The sequence below is a fragment of the Atractosteus spatula genome, chromosome 7 (assembly GCF_055471065.1).
Source record: "Atractosteus spatula isolate fAtrSpa1 chromosome 7, fAtrSpa1.hap1, whole genome shotgun sequence".
Classification (NCBI taxonomy): domain Eukaryota; kingdom Metazoa; phylum Chordata; class Actinopteri; order Semionotiformes; family Lepisosteidae; genus Atractosteus; species Atractosteus spatula.
Window position 1 is genome coordinate 20,080,899 of NC_142712.1, and position 18,862 is coordinate 20,099,760.

The 18,862-nt window shown below is 34.2% G+C and overlaps 1 protein-coding gene across 2 annotated transcripts in view; it reads left to right on the plus strand.

Annotated features, from left to right (window-relative positions):
- Positions 1-18,862, plus strand: part of LOC148830690 (cell adhesion molecule 2-like) — a 691,585-nt gene that overhangs the window by 630,573 nt on the left and 42,150 nt on the right. For both annotated transcript variants that reach the window (XM_088921768.1, XM_088921769.1), the window contains exons 6-8: positions 10,480-10,641; positions 10,997-11,087; positions 14,214-14,392. In XM_088921768.1, the coding sequence (XP_088777894.1) occupies positions 10,480-10,641; positions 10,997-11,087; positions 14,214-14,392 (432 nt within the window). The remainder of the gene's footprint in view (positions 1-10,479; positions 10,642-10,996; positions 11,088-14,213; positions 14,393-18,862) is intronic.

Here is an 18,862-nt window from a genome sequence, read left to right on the forward strand (position 1 = left end):
GCTTAATTTGGCTGTAGACACATAAGAATCTCCAGTCATTCATCACACCTATAAAGAAGGAGTCAATCAATAAATAATATTGCTAAACATAAATAGCTTCATAACAAATAATGCAACATACAGCTGAACAAACAAAATGAGAAACAAATCTGATCCCTGATCTTGTCAGCTGATTGTGTTCCAAGGAATATGTGTATTTCAAACGATAAAAAAAAATTGTCAAAGGATGTGTGGTATTTTATTTTTCTGTGCAATTCTCCCACTTCCCTGCTGTTAACCTTGGATAATGCAATCTTTGCCTCTTTGAAATATGATGATGCTTCACCTTTTTAGATTCATAAACTGAGGTTTTATTGAAAATCGAAAATAAATCTTGAAAGATGGCAGGAAGACCTTCTTTAAACACGTCAGCCAGCAAGGCAGAAACTGAACATGGCAAAATCCATTTAATTAAAATGTGTTTCAAAAGCAGTGAGGAAGAATAAAACATACATAGGAAATTCATGGATAATGAAAACCTGTCGAAAAAGAAATATACCAGTAAAAGCTACAATGCTGCCAAAGCCCAGGCAGATTTAAAATGTTGTTGTTTTTTTATTGAAAAAGCAACAAGAAGGATGGTATTCTGAATGTTTGTGTTTCCTTAATTCTAAATCAGCTTTACACTTAGATCTTTCTTTTTAGCAATAGATCAAATTCATCTCCTGCAAAAAATATCCCAGATGGAAACGTGATACTAAACAAGAGGCTAACCTGAGCATATACTTTTTCAGCACAGAGCCTTGAGTCAGAAGAGGGTTTTATCACTAGCTCCTTTTATGTAGCACAGAAAAAAATTGTAGTTGAAAGCTAAAAAAACATTTTTTTTTTTACGTCGGAGAGTAGGGAGAAAAGTTGTGACCATCTTGAAAAAGCTTCCTAGCCAGGGAGATGAGACTCAAACTCTGGGCTCTTTCAAGAAACAGCTGAATGAAATGTAAGATCTGATGAGCTATTAAATTACCGTATGAGACCTCTTCTGATTTGGATCTTCTTTCATTTGCACCCTTTATTATGTTCTTATTTGTTTCCCTATAAAGTATCCACATTCTTGATTAATAAACATTTCAGAAATGTACCTTTTTATTTTCATGAGATAGCTTGTAGTTTTTCAGTGCTGTCCTGTTTTCTTTCCAAACTACTATATATAAATGGAAAGCACTATAAGGTGAATAGGTTAGATTTTACCCTGATACTGTGGTTCTGAGAAACCGAGCAAGAATTGAGTTTAACAAAGGTTTCTCATGCATATGGAAACACCTGCTAGAAAATGTTTATTTTGGATTTGTGTGTTACTTCAAATCCAAGAGTGAGCTATTTTTTTCACTATTTGCAACAAACTTCAAAACATATGTGTGAACTGGATGCCTCTCATTACAGCCTAGCAGAGTTTGTTTATTTGTTTGTTATTCTGAAGAAAGTGTTCCTCTCCCACGAGTATCAGACTCGAAGCAATATACCTCTTTCTTTCCGTTCTCCAGTCTTGCAAATTATATTTTTGCATGCTCAGATGGTCCTGAACAGAATGGCAATCCTTGGTTTTCCCTGTGGATGCTGTTGAATGACAGCTCCAGCACGATAGCATTAATGCCATAAGGAGGAACGGAAGAAGCTCTGTTACTTGGAGAAAGAGATTCACTATGCACTGGAGTTTTAGCTTCACGACCCCCGCTACTTTGACAAAGCATCCCCCAGAGTCTTTCTGGCTTCCTATAAAGCTTCAAACTGAAGGCTAACATCTTGTGCAACTACAATCAACTGTATTTTACATAAAATATTTCTTTATAAAGATTGGATGAGAGACAAACCTAGACAGACAGTTCTGTGTTTTCATTTTCATGTTTTTCTGAAGACCACAAATACACAGGAACGATCTCTGTAACTTCCACAAGGCACCAGAAGTCAAGTTTTAGAATTGCAATAGTAGTGTTTTCACATTTCTAAAAGGCATATTGATAACAAAAGAGCTTGAAAATGTACAACTTATTTCAAGTGCATGCACATTAAAAAATTAGATGGGCCTATAATAAATTCTAGAGGAAGAGATTTCAGAAAACTGGTGCACAGAAAAATGCAGGAATACCTCAGCCTTTTGCTTTAAAATTACCACTGTTTTTGTGTTTTGTGCACACATCAGCATTATCTTACCTTTAATGAAAAAGGACATTATAATAAAGACTAATTCAACAAATAGGATATTTTAGACTGCTGTCTGCAATTAGTCCATATCTGCCATATCTGCTGAGTTTGATCCTAAGCTTTTATTTTAAAGGGAACTACAGGCTTGCATAATTTCTTTAGATAAACATTAAAACTATAGATCTTTACTGCACTGAAGGCAGAGCTAATAGACTGGGACAGAGAACACTGTGAAAGCAGCCTTGGGGATATATTTCAGATGAAACACATTTTTGAATTACATACTGAAATGGCCAAACTCATTTTGAAGAAAATACAGCTTTCTTTTCTCAAAATGTAAGTATAGCAGGGCCACAACAAGCTCAATATTGTATAGATATCATATATGTGTGTGAGTGTGTGCAATAGTGTGCTTGTGTGTAAAAAATAAGTTATGCTTGAGCCTATCATGACTTATCATGCCAAAGGTTAAGCTGCTCTCTGTAACATTAAGCAAACTGACAGTACATGACTCATCTTTAGATGGGACATACAGTACAGTAGATCAATTGCAGAATTGCTCCTTGCAAAGTTTTAACTTAGTTTGTTTAACAGTGAAAGCACACTACTCTAAAGCTGCACCAGAGTTACTAAAAAGCTAATTTACATCTGTAGTCCCTAGGCAGGACTCAACCTACAAAACACAAGACATGGTTGGTATCCATTCATTCAGCTGCATGGACTGAAGCAAACAGGGCAGAGGGCTTTACTCAAGGATAAAGGAGAACAGCAGTGGGATTATGATTCCATGCCAGTTTAGACTCCTAACCACTACTGTATGCTGCCTGGAAATGCAATCATTTTCTGCCATTTCTTTTAAGGCTGCTTTGTAAGGGATTTTGTTTCATAATAAATGTAATTTTAAACCTATATGGCCTAATGTGTCTGGAAGTGTCTGGTGGAAAGGAAAGAATTTTACTGTTAGCTGAAGGGAATATTATGTGCACGGTACATCATTGCTAAGCCATGCTTGTAACTAATTAGCAGTAACTAGTTTTATCTGACTAGAAGCAAATTGCAAATCTATAATTTATAGGCAAATTAGGCTTCCTTAGGTCTCCTTGGCCATGATATTGATTGAATTGGAATATGTGTTGAGCAGAGGCCCCTTAAATCTTCATTATGCTCCAACCCACAATTATTCTTTGAGACATGAGGCAGCAACCCATTAGTCATAATGTGAGTACAGTTTGCAGTCTCGCTCTCCAAGGGAGAGATGTGGCTTCTAGTGCAGCAAGCCTTTCAAAGAAAATGTATGAATCAAATGCACTGACAAGGGTAATAAAATGACTTAAATTACTTTTTTGTGGTTTTCTGTCTCTTCCAGTTGTAATCCTGTTGAATCTGTGGTATAAACATTTATTGATGCGTTGCCAAAATTTGAGGAAAGAAATGGCTTTTTAAGTAGATTTCATAATTTGTAATTGGATAATGCAGATTAATGATAATGGAAGTGTATACATTTATCACAAACAAATGATTGCATTTAATTTGAAGAGTTTCTGTTTTTACAGAATCCCCATAACAAATAAGGACATGTATGTGACTGGTGTCACTAAAGAATACACAGTTCTTTACACTCAACACAGGTATATATCAATATCACAAAATTCACAAATTTTGTTATTTTTCTCCCGGAATTGAATTTTTTATTGTTAACCATGCTTTTAGTTAGAGAAAATGTGATAGGTTATCAGATTGGTAATAGTTTATACTTTTTCTTAGTACAGTACTTCTATTTAAGAAACCCCATTAAGAATAAAGGTGCATATTATTAAAGTATGCCCTGAAGATTTTAAATTCATAATTTATGCTTCCAAATTGCTTAAACCCTCTTGTGATTCATTGTAGTTAAATTCTAGATGCAGTTTATGCAGTGCCCTGTCAAGGTAAATTATAGTCATAATCCAAAGGACGTTTTACAATATAGTATACATACAGTATATGTGCTTGCTGTATAAGTGGATGTTATCTGTATGATTTTTGGTGTCATTTTTCAGTTAGATTTTTTTGCCATTATTCTCTTTGAATGTAAGTATTAGTGCTGTATTAATTTTTTGCTTGGTATATACAGTAAGGGATTAAAAAAAAGGGAAATACAGTGCCACATCTGTTTGCAAAGACATCAGTAAATGAGGGATTACTCTGTAGTATCAATATATATCAACAGTATTGTTTCACCAAGAGAAACAAATGAAACCTGAAGGATGATTGTTCCAGTCTACTTTCCATCTAGAGAGTGGAAAATATCCAGAATAAGTATTTTGTCATAATGTTATACTGTATTTGAAACTAAATGTGAAAAAATCTTGCAAAAAAAAATTACACATTGGAGGCACGTTCATATTAAAATCCTTACTGTTCTCAAAATTACCATAAAATTGCTTCTAGAATAACCCTAGAGTGTAAACCTTACTGACCCTTTTTTATTTTGCTGTAGTCCCTGGGAAAGCCTTCAGCTTACTTTGTATGTAATTACTTTGCTTGTATTCATGCTGAATACATTTTGGGAGTACAAGCAACAGTATCCTGGAAGTTGAAGTTCACCAGTGTCGCAAAACATCATATTTTAGGAATTGTGCATCAGTATGACATCCCTTAAAACACACTGGCACTTTGTTTAACCTCCGCCATTACCCATGTGATAAACTGCACAATATAACACATTTTAAAGTCCTGCATAAGATGTTAGTTGTACAGCACAGTGGCGTAGTGTTTTTTTTTTTTTTTGTTGCCTCATAGAGTTCAGTTCCAGACCAGGGGTGTTATCTCTGTAGAATTTGTATGTTGTTCCTGTGTTCCCATGGGTTTCCTCTGGATGCTCTGGTTTCCTCCCATAGTCCCAAGTGTGAGTGTGTGCGTGTCTGTGTTTGTGTCTTTACGTCTGTCCTGAGATGGATGATCCCATTTAGGGTGTGCCCTGTCTTGTGCTTGTTGCTTGCCAGGGTAGGCTGCGGCTCCACTGCGACCCTAAATGGGAAGAAGTGGTTAGAAAATGTATCGATGGGTAATATCTACAATACATTGTGAATCTATGGACAAATGCTTTGTAATAGAGAAATTGTCTTTTTGTTCTCCATTGAAAGTAGTGCCCGCAGACAGTCCATAAACATTTATTTTAACATTTAGCTAGTATATCTTTCTATTCTTATCTAATGTTGAGATGATACAAAGCAAACTCTGCATAGATTTGGATCTATGTGGTACCTGGTATTCTATTTCATATTATTATATTATATTATCATATTATTGTATGTATATGACTATTTCATATTATTGTATGTGAGGACGAGATTGTGTATTATTCATTGCAAAATAATGCCTAAAACAAGGTATTTAATTGCTCTTTATAATCAGGTGATGGTTACTCTAAAAAGCTGGATTGCTCAGTGTGGTTCAGAAGCCACCTGGGAAAAAATACTAGACCTGTATAATCCTTTGGTATTATTCAGGACCTCTTCTAGTTTGTGAAATGTCAGAAGCTCTTCATGGTTGGTGATTCTTTCCCTCTCAAATCCACTTTTCTCGCATTCCTTTTTACAAAGCCATCCTGTATTTCGTACAGATCTATACATCCTGACCTCTCTCACCTTGTGTAACTTTAGTCTTTGTAAAGAAACCAGCTCAAACTCTAAAAAATAAAACAAAATCCTTAATGTAGAAAGTATCTGAATAAATTCCTTTGTTGCTCCTGTCATTCTTAAGTGTAGAAACGTTCAAGCATAATATAAGCACTATCAGACTGAATTAAAGAAATAATATTAAAAAGACAATTTAAAATATAAGTTTCCAGCCTCCAGATCTTGCGTGAACGGTAACAGCTTTAGAAATATTTATTTTAATTTGCTGCTAACACAGATGAATCACTTTTAATAACATTTCAATCTCATTTAATCCTACCTTGTTAACAGAATATGTTTGTACTGCACACTGTACAGAGTTGCAAATACAAACTTTATTTTGTCTAGAGTGTTCTAGTGGTTGACCTTGATATTTAGCCTTCATTATAATTTAAATTAAATGTTGTAATTTAACTGAAAAAGCGATTAAATGTCTTTTTCTTTCTTGGTAGTTGTTAATGACATCTTTTGTGCTTCAGCAGTAATTCAAAATGGGAATTGCAAACTTCATGTTTTATTCAAAATATGTTGATTTTATCTAATGATTTAAAGTGGTTCTCTGTGATTATTCTTATGGTGTATTTTACTTGATTTTGTTGATTTCAAATAACAGGTACCACAGAACTATGGTTATTTTGTATTTTCATTATGTTTTAAACTAACCTTGTATAATTTAAATTACATTAATAATCCTATTTATAAACAAGAGCCATCTTCTGTTATTAAAATGTGTAATTCCTGCAAGACAAATTTTCCGATAATAGTAAGCATATTAAAAGCAAAACTTTAGGAGGGAGAATTTGTGAGTTTATTATTTAAATATTGATTTGGCACACTGCCAAGTGATATATACATACAGTACCAATACTGTTTGCCATTGCAATGCCACATCACTTTGTTTAGAGACCTTTGCCCTCAACCTCTGTGACACCTCTGTCTTCAGATTAAGTCAATGATTCTTAGCATCCTTGATCAGAGACAAGTCCTAAGCAAGGGGTAAAGCACCTGTCATCCGCATTATCAGACAAAAACCCAATGAGGACAATGAGGAGAGAGGAAGAGAATTCAAATGCAAAAAAGAGTGATTAGTTGAAGTACCAATTCATTGGACATTTTTGTGTTACTAATTATCAAAGTCTTTACGTTCTGACTTACACTGTTATGTGTAGAAACTTCAACAGATCATGAATATAGTTTGTGTGTTATTGGATTCTATATAATAGGTTTTAGATGGTATTATAGTAGTTCTGTGCTGATTTTGTACAGTAGTTAAGTTCTATATGACTTTATTAACTGTATTCAAGATTGATTTAAACAATTTAGCCTTTGAATGATTCCTCTTTTTATGTTCTTTCACATAAGGGATTTTTCAACCTGTTAATAACCCCTACGGTATAAATTGATTATTTACTGACATTTATTTTTGGAAACTAAGTAAACGTTATCTCTGCTCTTGAGAATTTAGGATGTTAATTAAGTGGTAATTTTTCAATTTTTTTCTACATAATTTAAGGAATGTTGCTGCAGTAAATAGACCAGATTAAGGTGTAAATTTGATTAAATGCACTTTGGAACAAGGAAACCTTCATAAGTCAACCTTTTATTCCTGAAACACATCTTTGCCTGTGGAAAATTAATTCTAAAGACAGAGGAAGTTCCTCTCTATAGAGTTGTGCAGTCTAGCCTCATCTACCACTAGTACTGATTTAACTTGACAATGTACAGTATTTGCTTATTTTACAAATTGACAAAGGAGCCTTTCTTTTTTTTGACAGGAATGAAACTAGTATTTTCATTTAGGGCATTGACAAGGGTAATCCAGCCACCTGAAAGTTTTATGAAAGAAACCTCTCTATTTATTGGACCTACTGTAGAGCTTCTGTGGCCAAGTCCAGACATGGATGTCTATTGCCCTGTAGAGTTTCTAAATATCTTTAGCCTGTACAATTAAGAAACACAAGCAACAAATCCAGTTAAGAAACCCCAGCAGTGCAGAGAAACTGATATCCTTTTTGATTGCACTTGATAGTATTCAGTTGCAAATTTTGTTGTTAAGAGAAATAGTATAAAAGACATAGTTAAGAGAAATAGTACCTAGAAGACTAAGTTCCGGATTTCTAGAACAAAAACAATGACAACAATGTGTCTTATTATAAAATGTTTCCTTATTAAATTATCTTAGTATATGCTATTTTACTGTTGTCTTGTTTCTGTGGAACTAAATCCTCAAAAATAAGAAACTCAAACCAAAATCCCTAAGATCTACAGTGGATTGTGAGGGCAGATTAATCAGGAATCATTCACAGCACTCTCAGACTGGCCACACTTATGAATTTATTCAATCAAGTATTATCTTCCCAAGTCTTTAAGAACCAAGAAAAGAAAAACTGCAGACCCCAGTGTTTGCTGAAGTTTGTTGCAGTTACAGTAGATAGTTTCCACCCATGGTTTTAGTTTAGTTATTTCATTCCTGTATAGCATAGGGTGTTGAACACTCTGGAAATATTAAACTCTCGTGTCTTGCCTTTGTTTTTATTATATTATATTATCTTACATATAAATTTTATTAAAACAAAAAAGTAAACTTTTGTCTTTTTGGCTATGTTTCTCCAAAGTCATTTCCTGATTATTAAGGCTCTCTACACTAGGTTTTAAGATGCCAAATGTTCAGTCTCCACTCTTCTGTAGGGGTTCCAACACAGGTAGTGAACAATCATCATACTGCGCACCTGTCTTTGTACTATTTAGGGAGCAGCTGCTTGTGTTCACTTGAGGTAGAGCTTTAAAGTAATGCAATAATTCAGCCATTCAATATTCCGGTGCACCTGAGCCTTCATACATAGTTGACATGGATATTACTGGTTTAATCCACACTCACTGCCTTTAGTAATGATTTTTAGCGCTGGTTTCTCGCAGATGTGGACCTGCTGAGCCTCAGTCTGTTTCCCTGAGCCTGTAAATAAAAATAATCTGAAGCTTATGCCCCTCACTATATTACAGTAACCCCCTATTGAACACACATCTGGTGAGATCAGTCAGAGGTTAAGCCAATGTGATTCCCATCATACTGCCATCAGTCGCATGACAACTTCAAGTTTATTCTTAGAAAGCTTTTTTTGCTTTTTCTGATATGTTTGAGCACAGCATTCCAGTTCTGGAGGTAATGTTGGAAAAAAAGGCAGTGAAGCTTTAATTTCTACATTATTTAACAATTCTACATTAATAGTGCTAATGCTGTTAAAACAGCTATAAAAATATTAAATTCGTTTAGGGTTTGGGGTTTGATTCAGGCTGTGATCAGGGTTATGGCTTTGTTAATAATATCCAGTTATTCTATTACAGAGGTTAGTTATTTAGTTATTGCAAAATGTATCTCACTCTTTTAAAAGTTCAATCCATCCGTCCATTTTCTAACATCTTTGTCCAATTCACAGTCATGGGGGTCGGGCAGCGTACGCCCAGGACGGGTCACCAATCCATCGCAGGGCACACACAAAGACACATACACAAACGTGAACACACTCGCACATGATCAATTTTCCCAAAAGCAAATTAACCTGCCAGCATGTTTTTGGACTGTGGCAGGATACTAGAGTACAGTACCTGGAGGAAACTCAAGTGAACACACTGAGAATATACAAACATGCAGATAGCACCCCAGTTCTGGAATTGAACCAATTATGTGAGGTAGCACAGCTAACCACTGTACCACTGCTCCACCTTCTTTAAATATTTTATAAACATGTTATATCTGTTTACATGATATACTGTATAAAGTATTTAAATTACATTTGCCCCTTATCTAAAATTTTATCCAAAAAGCTAACTAGCTAGTGTGGGAAAATTAAAACATTATTATTTTGTGTTCCCTTTTGAAAGATTTGTAACTTCATACCTAAGGTCTTCTAAACGTATTTTAGATATTTGTGAAAGATCTTAGAACAAATTTATATAATCTATATATATAAAACAGAGTACAGGAAATAAAGTACATGTATATCCTTGTCTTACATCAGTGTTTCAGTAGATTATTTTATCTTTGACTTGCTGGGATGAATAGGTGTTATGGAATCTCATAATGTATTTATCATATACAGTATAACAATAATCATTCATTATTCATTGCATCTCCTAAGTTAGTAATTAATAATTTCAGATATGTATTATGTCTGCAACTGTGTTCATTGAGTATATAAAAGTGTTGGGCAAAATATCAGGAAAAAAACCCAGTAAAATGAATATACTGTAATCCCCATGGCAAGATATGTTCAGTACAGTATGGTTAGTTAGTTTAAGGAGCAGGAGACTTCCATCACCTTCCTCGTTAAGAACAAGGTCTGCTCAGGTCTCTGCCCTTTTGAAAACAGGTGGAAGATACTGTATATTCCAGTCGCATACAGTATATCATTACTCTTATAAAAAATGAAAGTATTTGCTAGAGACTGCAAACTGAGATACAAATTATTAGAACATTATGGTGTCCATACCACAATACATGTCCATTTCAAACTGTATATGCTGCTCACAGAAGCCCAACACTTAGGGGTAGGGGTTCCTAATATTTTGTCCACAAAGTGTAGCCTATCTGTGAAGGTAAGTGTTGTTGGTTTTATTTAAGTATGTTTTATTTGAAACTCCAAAGGTGCAAAGGAAGTGAATGCCAGTGGAAAGACCTTTACGGTGACAAGTACCTTGCAGCTGCAGGTGGATCGCAATGATGACGGAGTTGCCTACACCTGCAGGGTAGACCACGTTGCCCTGAACACCTCACCACAGCAAACCACTCAGGTCCTGGAGGTGCACTGTAAGTCACACTTATCTTTAAAAGTGCTGGTCCTGATGGCAAATAGGAGTCCAATGTGCTTGAGGTGCCATTTGTGAAAGCTTGTGTGGGAAGGTATTTGACGGCTGTCATTGTACCAGTTAGACACCAGGATAAGGGGGGTAAGAGGTTTGGGGTCGTCTTGCAGATTCACATGTCAAGAGGTTTCTTGAATCAAGAAAAACTTGTCTAAAACACAAAAATAGTTCTCCTCATAATCTGTACAATTGTCTTAAATCTAGAATACGGTAATTAAGATTTCATGGATATGCTAGATTGTTTCACAACAATATCGTCTGTATAGGTTTCAAACTGCCTTGTCATTTATTTTTTACAGATGCCCCCTATGTGGAAATCACCCACCCACTGGTTTTTCCTCAAGAAGGGCAGTATTTTAAACTGGAATGCATTTCCAAAGGAAATCCTGTGTAAGTTTGTGTTTGCTTTTTCATAATAGATAATATTTCATTTTATTATAAAAAGAACATTGCACAGGCTAATAGAATAAAAACAAACATGTAAAACTGAAAAATTGAAAAGTTTTGAATGTAAAATTCAATTTATTGTAGCCATGTTAGATATAATATTTATATTTGGAATTAATTCCATAGCTACATGTGTGTGTCTTATAAAAAAAGATATATAGTGTTGTCATTGTGTGTAAGGTCATAAACAAAGAAATAATTTGTAATGAAATCCCTTCTCTTTTATACAACAGCTCTCAACATCACATTGTAAAGAATATTCTTATCTTCCCGATTTTCATTGTGATTATTTTGCTATTAAAATAAACTTGCTAATAATGTAAAGGGAGGTAAATAATTATAAATGATTTGTATAAAATAGACATAAGACAGTTTGTAAATAAGATATCAAGTTCATTTACTTTTAGTTTGGAAAATATATTTTTCTCATCAACAACCATAATCATAATCAAGAGCTTAGTTGTATGAACAGTCAAAACTATAGGCAAATGTACACATGCTGTTGTAAGAATAACTCTTTCATTGCTTTACTTCTCCTTTCAAAATGTTTTTGTTTGTAATTTTTTGTTGCTTCCTGGCATTCTCCAAGATTTTAACATGCAACTAAAATCAATTGGGTTTTAGAATTCCCAATCAATGTCCATTTTTCAAAGTTACTATGTAATAACCCTAAGTAAAAAAAAATCACAGCTTAATATTTAAAAGGATTTTATTATGTCATATAATTATAGGGAAATTGTAATCCATGACATTTAACAACCACTTTGACCTTTCTCTAGTACCTTGCTTGAATACATTAGATGAAATTTCACTGTAATTCTTAAAAGACAGTAAAACTCAGAAGTTTTGTGATAAACTTTATTGGAAATGGTAGAATATTGTACAGCACATACTGTACATGTGTTCTTAGTTTATATAAAACAAAATAAAGTTACTTTAAAGAATACATTTAGATTAAAACATTTTCTATTGTAGAGGCTATATTGGAATCAGATTTTTTATATTTTGTTATGATTTTTTTAAAATAGTGAAATAGAATTTAACCAGGAAAAAAGACTGATGAAACTAAAGTTCCCCTTTTAGATTTGCTGCTTATATAAAAGTAATAGGTATACGTAAAAGTAAAGGTCAAATGTCATTATAGTGTTTGCCCATCTTAGAAATTCACATACTGAAATGGAGTATGCTTGTTCCTATTTTCCAAAGTCCTCATTCATGATGTTATACACAATGTTCAATTAAACTACTTTACTTCAATATGATACATAGTAGTACAGGCCTTCTTGAAATGAGATCACAGGTAGAAAGAATAATGAAAAGAGTATGTTACACATGTAACAAAACCCTACAGTATGTTGTTGTTACCACTTGAAGTTTCTTATATTACCACTTAGTTTCAAATATTATAAACACTTATACATCACTGATAAATTAACCAAGTGATTCAATATAGTTTTTTTTTTTATTTTGTTACAATTAGCACTAAACTAGTGAATTCAACATATCATGTGTTTACCTGATCACAGATACTGTAAATTGTTCCAAGTCTACAGATACTCCAGGAACGACTTTGCAGACCCTTTAGACCCTAGCTGTACAACTCCAGCCCATGAGGACAAGATCCAACAGATTTTCTAATTTTCTAGGTCTCTTGATGACGACTATTGATAGGAGTTAAAATGGTCCAGCAAAGATACTGATCAGCTCAGTTAGGTCACTGGGAGAATTGTTGGATCAGCACATATACAGCAACCACCGACAATGTGTCCACTGGGATTTGATTTCAGCACCACTCATTTAAATCCACTTGTCCACTTTAAAACAAGCATATTTGACATCTGAATTCAAAGCCATTTTATCTGAACCATAACCTAACGTTTTAGTGCGTTAACCTATCCTAATTCAACTTTGCTATTTCTTTGCAATAGCAATTACTAGGGGATTGTATCATAAGAATATAAGAAAGGTTACCAAAAAGAAGAGGCCATTGGTCCATGTAGACTGTTTGGTAGTTAATAACTATTAAAAACGAATTGATCTGTGGACTACATCCAGGCATTTCTTCAAATAATTCAGGGTATAGGCTTCAACAACTTGGCTAGGTACTATAGCTTGTTTAAAAAAAAATCCTTGAATATACTTATGTATGAATGTAACCCTGAATCAAAATGATCTACAATACCTAAGTTATTTTCATAAGTAATTTCTTCAAGCTCAGTGTTTCAATTTTTCAGTCAGTGGACCCCTGTATCAACTGACTGTTGGAAGAGTTTTGTTAATGGCTTATGAATGTAAAGCTGGTAGGAAATCATCAGGTCCTGCAGACTTCTTAATGTGTTTTTAGCACATGTTAAACTTTTGACTCTTTTAATGCTAAATCCGTTTAATACAGAACTTTTGATTCCAGAGGCATGATGTTTTTTCTTCCTATGTAAACACACAGTGAAGTACTAATTTAATGTAATTAATTTAATATATCAGCCATTTCGCATTCATCATCTAGAACTTTCCAGTTTTATTGTTTAGATTCCTTACCTCATCTTTTGCTGTTGTAATACTGGAAAAAATGAATTTATGTCTCTCTTTTCTAAATATCTTTTTTTTTACTTGTGCTTGTAATTCATTAGTCCTCTAATTTTACCTTATCCCATTATTTTTAAATTCAAATAGATTTCTTAAGCCAACTGGGACTCTTGGGGTGAATCTGCCCTGTGTTTATAGCAGAATATCTTTAAACTGTGACCAGCAATTCTCTACTCATTCCATAGCTATCCTATCCTATTCTACTTCTCTAAAACCCTGTCTCCATTTTTCATGGCCTGATTTCCTGGAATTGTAAACCTTTTCTTTTTTTAACTCTAGCTGCACAGTTTCAAAATATACTTCAGAGTCTACAATATTATACAGTAAGCTTCAATTACACTGGACATCCTGGAGAGTGAAGTCATCATATTGCACATCTTACACACTTATCTTACACACCATGAGACCTGTTAGATTTGCACCAAGTTGATTGGAGGGTTTGCTTGCTAGTGAATTATTTTCACTTTGCTTTTCTGTTTTCCATAGACCTGACCCAGTGCTATGGACAAAAGATGGTGGGGAGTTGCCTGATCTTGACCGAATGATTGTCGATGGTAGGGAACTGACCATTATGGCTCTGAACAAGACAGACAATGGCACTTACCGCTGTGAAGCCAGCAACCACCTTGGGAAGAGCAGTGCAGAGTACAATTTGTATGTGTATGGTGAGTATTTACACCAAAGAAAAAAAACGAATATTTGAAAGGCAGTCAGAAAATGACAAGAGGCCATTCAACATCCATCTTCTGTTTTCCAGCATCTAGAACATAAGGTAAAATACTTCCTGAAGTCCAAGTATGTGTAAGACAGCATGATAATAGGTACTATAGATAGATGTGCCTCTCCTGCTTCAAAAATAATTACTTTTTTGTCTATTGAAACTTTTTTTTACTATTCTATCAAATCTATCCTGTTCTCCTGCCTTGAAGTCCAGGTTTATCTGCATGTTTGTGGATTTCTAAAGGAATGCTTGAAACAATTGTTGTAACGGACTCAAATTAAGCACTAAATTACCGTATACATTTTCTCACAGTGTTACAGTTTCACAAAATAAAAGTGAATTGATGTGGGACACCCATGATTTTTTTAGCCTGTTGTGAAACCCACAAGTGGCTGTTCTCCTGCCCATAAATGCTTATCAATATTAAGGATTCAGTAAAACCCAACAGTCTCAGTTGCAGTTTTTTTTTAGGTTCCAGATTTTTTAAGTCAGTATTTCAGTGTCTTTATAAACACCTGTTGTTTTCTCAGTCCTGAATAAATTTGTAATTTCACTAAGTCATATTTTTTTTGTTTGAGAGTCAAGCGAAGGTCATAATAATAGTTTGAGGATTTCGAATACATTATTCAGAACTTTTTTTCTTCCCATAATAAAGTCTCAGTAATTTGTATTTGTTTGCATGTGACATATTCTTTGACTATTAAACCATACTACTTGTGTTTTTCTTTCCAATAGACTAATACATTGTAAGCAGGGTCACACAAGGGCATTGCCAAAATTTGTATGTTTTCCATTTTTCACTGTTTCACTTGATTTCATTGATGGGGACATTAATGAATCCTCAGAAGTACAGCACCACTCTTCACTAACAGGACTATTCATGTTCAGTGCCAAATGTCTGACATTCATTAAGTGTACCGACATACTGATTTGTGACATCTTGCAGTTGGTGCCCAGGAACAGATCTCTCACTGCATTTCTTCAGTTGATGTTGTCATCATTATTGTGGTTGGTGTTCTTTGTTATTTTTTGCTAATTTGGCTTGGTATCGTAGTAACTTACAATAAATGTAATCAGCAAACTGTGTTGTACAGTAATATGGGCATTTGAACAACCCAATTAAAGCCTTAATACAGTACGTCTATTAAGGCCAGTGACAGTAATTAAGAATTATAATTATTTGTCATTAATTAATTTAATTAATTACTATGTTTAAAAAAGCCTTCCAAACATTCTGTATTCTAGACCCATTATTGTATTTTATGATGAATTCCACCTGTGGCCATTTTTATCCAATGCATCCCTGCAGATTAAAAAAAAAAACCTTGCAATAATTTAGCCTCTCAGCAGTTGCAAGCTGTTGGACACATCCAATAACTTGCTTATCTTTTGCCTCTATGGGCAAGTACCTCAGGTGTTTTATTTTTCCAAAGAAGAGTGCACAAAAAATTGCAAAGGATGCAATATTTAGTGCTGTGATATGGAGCATACTGAGCAAAAAGAGAAGTTAATCCATGAACGGCAGGAAGGCATTAACAGAAAGAGACTAAATGTCAGAGAAAACAGATTGTGAAGGATTCCACAAGAGCTGGAGATAGCATATGTCAGAGCCAATAAACCTAAGAAGGTTGCTACTGAATATCTGAAATGGGTGCAGATAAAATGTTTAAGGAACAAACAAGCTGGCATGTGGCGATGTTTTTTCACTTGTTTGTTTTTTTCCAAGTGACTGACTTACAAACTGGTGTTTGCCAAAGATTAGACTGATTTGTAATGGAATTATGGCTTAAGAATGGATACAAATACACATGCTTAGGAGTACAGGACTCAATGTTGAAGCTGTACCCTAAACTTTCATTTCAGAAATTTTTATTTGGAATTAGTTCTTTTAACAAAGATACATTGACTTGCATTAATAATTTTCATGTAGGTTTTGTTCATTAGTGGGTGTGATACTGTAGATTGCTTCACTTTAACAATTTGTGTGTTCTGAACTGAGCAATATCATGATGAAAAAGGGACACACACTGCACCCAAGACCAGGAATATTTTATGAATAAAGACATGTCTTGATGAATATAAGGTCAAAATTTCCATAATAATTATAGGCACTTGTTAGTAAACTTCAAGGACATTCAGCTCCTCACAAGAGATGCTGCTTTGCTTCTCATAAAAGTCATTTATTGAAAGCCATCAGGCTAAGGGAATCAATTAAACAGGCCTCATCCCAAGATAACTACCACAGAAACAGACATAAAGTCCTCATTCAAAAACTTGATCATTTTATAATTAATTGGGATGGATCACAATAAAACTAGTATTATTACAAAAAAAACTAGTATTATCACAATACTAGTATTAGCTCTTTAATCAAGCAGCCAATACTAGTGTGAGTTTTACAGCTGTAATGTGTGTAATTTCTGCAGTTTATGAAATTGAAATTCTCCTATCTTATCCAAAAGTCCATAAAAGCAGACCACGGCATAAAAATGGCAAACTCAAAGTTAGTAATTTCGTAAAAATACAAATAATGTACACCTAGAGACCTAGAACACCTTGTAGTTAAATGTATACACTTTTAGAATGATGATAGAGTCTGGTTACTATTTTGGAACTGTACAAAAAAAGGATAGTTTGTTGACAAGGGGATTAACCAATAAAATTCCTCCTATGTACAGTAGTCATAGTTTTTTTTTCAAACAGACAGCTGCATTACTAGATTTCTTTAGTCTAGCCTGCATAAACACTGATGCTAAAAGAAAACACTTTAACACAGATCATTTTAAACACATTTTTGCAATGCCAAAATTCTGCAGAGGATTACAGCTAAAAGGTGACTAACATATTTATAGTAGACATTCATGCAGACTTTGAACTGACTGGTGTAAATGCAGGTTATAGAATGAAAAAGAGCCTCATTAGCTTTGACAGAAATTCTTGTGAAATACATTTGGCTGCCGTGAACTGATATTCATCAAGAGCTAAAGATTCAGGATCATCTTATTGACTGAGCGTGGCTCTCCTATGAACCTAATTTGCTAATGACACAAGTGCAGAAAGCAATAAATGTCATCTGAAGTTGGTAGCCTGCAATTTATCACCATTTTCAATTTTAATTCTAATTTATTAAATGTATCCGTGGAAAGCACACATTAAGACTCTGAAGATACATGATAAAGCATATATCTGAGACCATAAAGAATGATAAATAGTCACATTGAGTTAAACCGACCTCCAGACTCATCTATAAAATCACAAGTTGCAAATGGTCCTGTAATGTGAGAGCACAGCGTGTGCCTTTTCAATACCAATATTCTCTCAACACTTTTTGTTGAAAGGGCTGCAGGGTGCTGTCTTCATTAACGACTTACTCTCTTAAGAACATACGAAACATTACAAATGTGAGGAGACCATTTATTGGTTATGAGTCGCTAATTGAACCAAGGATCTCATCCAGCCATTTCTTGGAAGAAGACAGGGTGTCAGCTTTGATAATATGTCTGGGTATTAATGTCATATAAGTAATGTAAAAAAAAAGGTACCTGCTGTTCTCAGATGTAAATGCACTTTCCTTAGTTTAGATTTTTGTCCTCTGATTCATATTTCACTATTGATTCTGCAACCCCTCAGAAGTTGAGTACGGTTCTTTAGAAATATCCTCCCTGCATAGGACAATTCCTTTAAGCCTAAGAACATACAGTACATTATCTTGTTGTATTCTGCACTGATTCCAGAGAAGGAATATCATTAGTCAATGTGGTTACCATGATTTATGCACAATACTCTAATATTCTTATTACTGTATTTCAACACATCTCTTCATTTAAATTCTCTGTTTAACTATGTACAGTATATCCCAGCATATGTTTGCCTTTTTATTTTTTCGGCACAAACAATCTGTCAACATAAGCACCTGCTGTAAGTCTACCTCTAAGAGGCTTCTTCAAGTTCAGCACTTCTCTGCCTTATGTTTTGTTTGATTTTCACAATCTACACTAAACTATATTTAAAGTCATCTGTGACATGTTGACCCGGTCTTGAATTTTACTTTTTTAAATTCCCGTTAGTTTGTTGATCCTCCATGTTCAATAACATCTGTGAACTTGACTAGTTTATTAACAGGTTAGCTTATCAAGACCTACCAATCCATGTTGACTACTCCCTAGAATCTTATTGCCATACTGATAATTCTCATTTTTAGGTCTAATTATTATTTCTACACCCTTACATGTAGTAGAAGTAAAACTTATTGGCTTAAAATTACTTGGTTGAGTTTTTCTTTTTTTTATAAATGGGTGCTACATTATCTACTTTCCAGTCAATGGACTTTATCTTTATACAACTGATGCAATGCTTTCAGGCCCTGTTGATTACTTTTAGTGTTTCTAGTATTTGTAATACAACTGTCTTATTA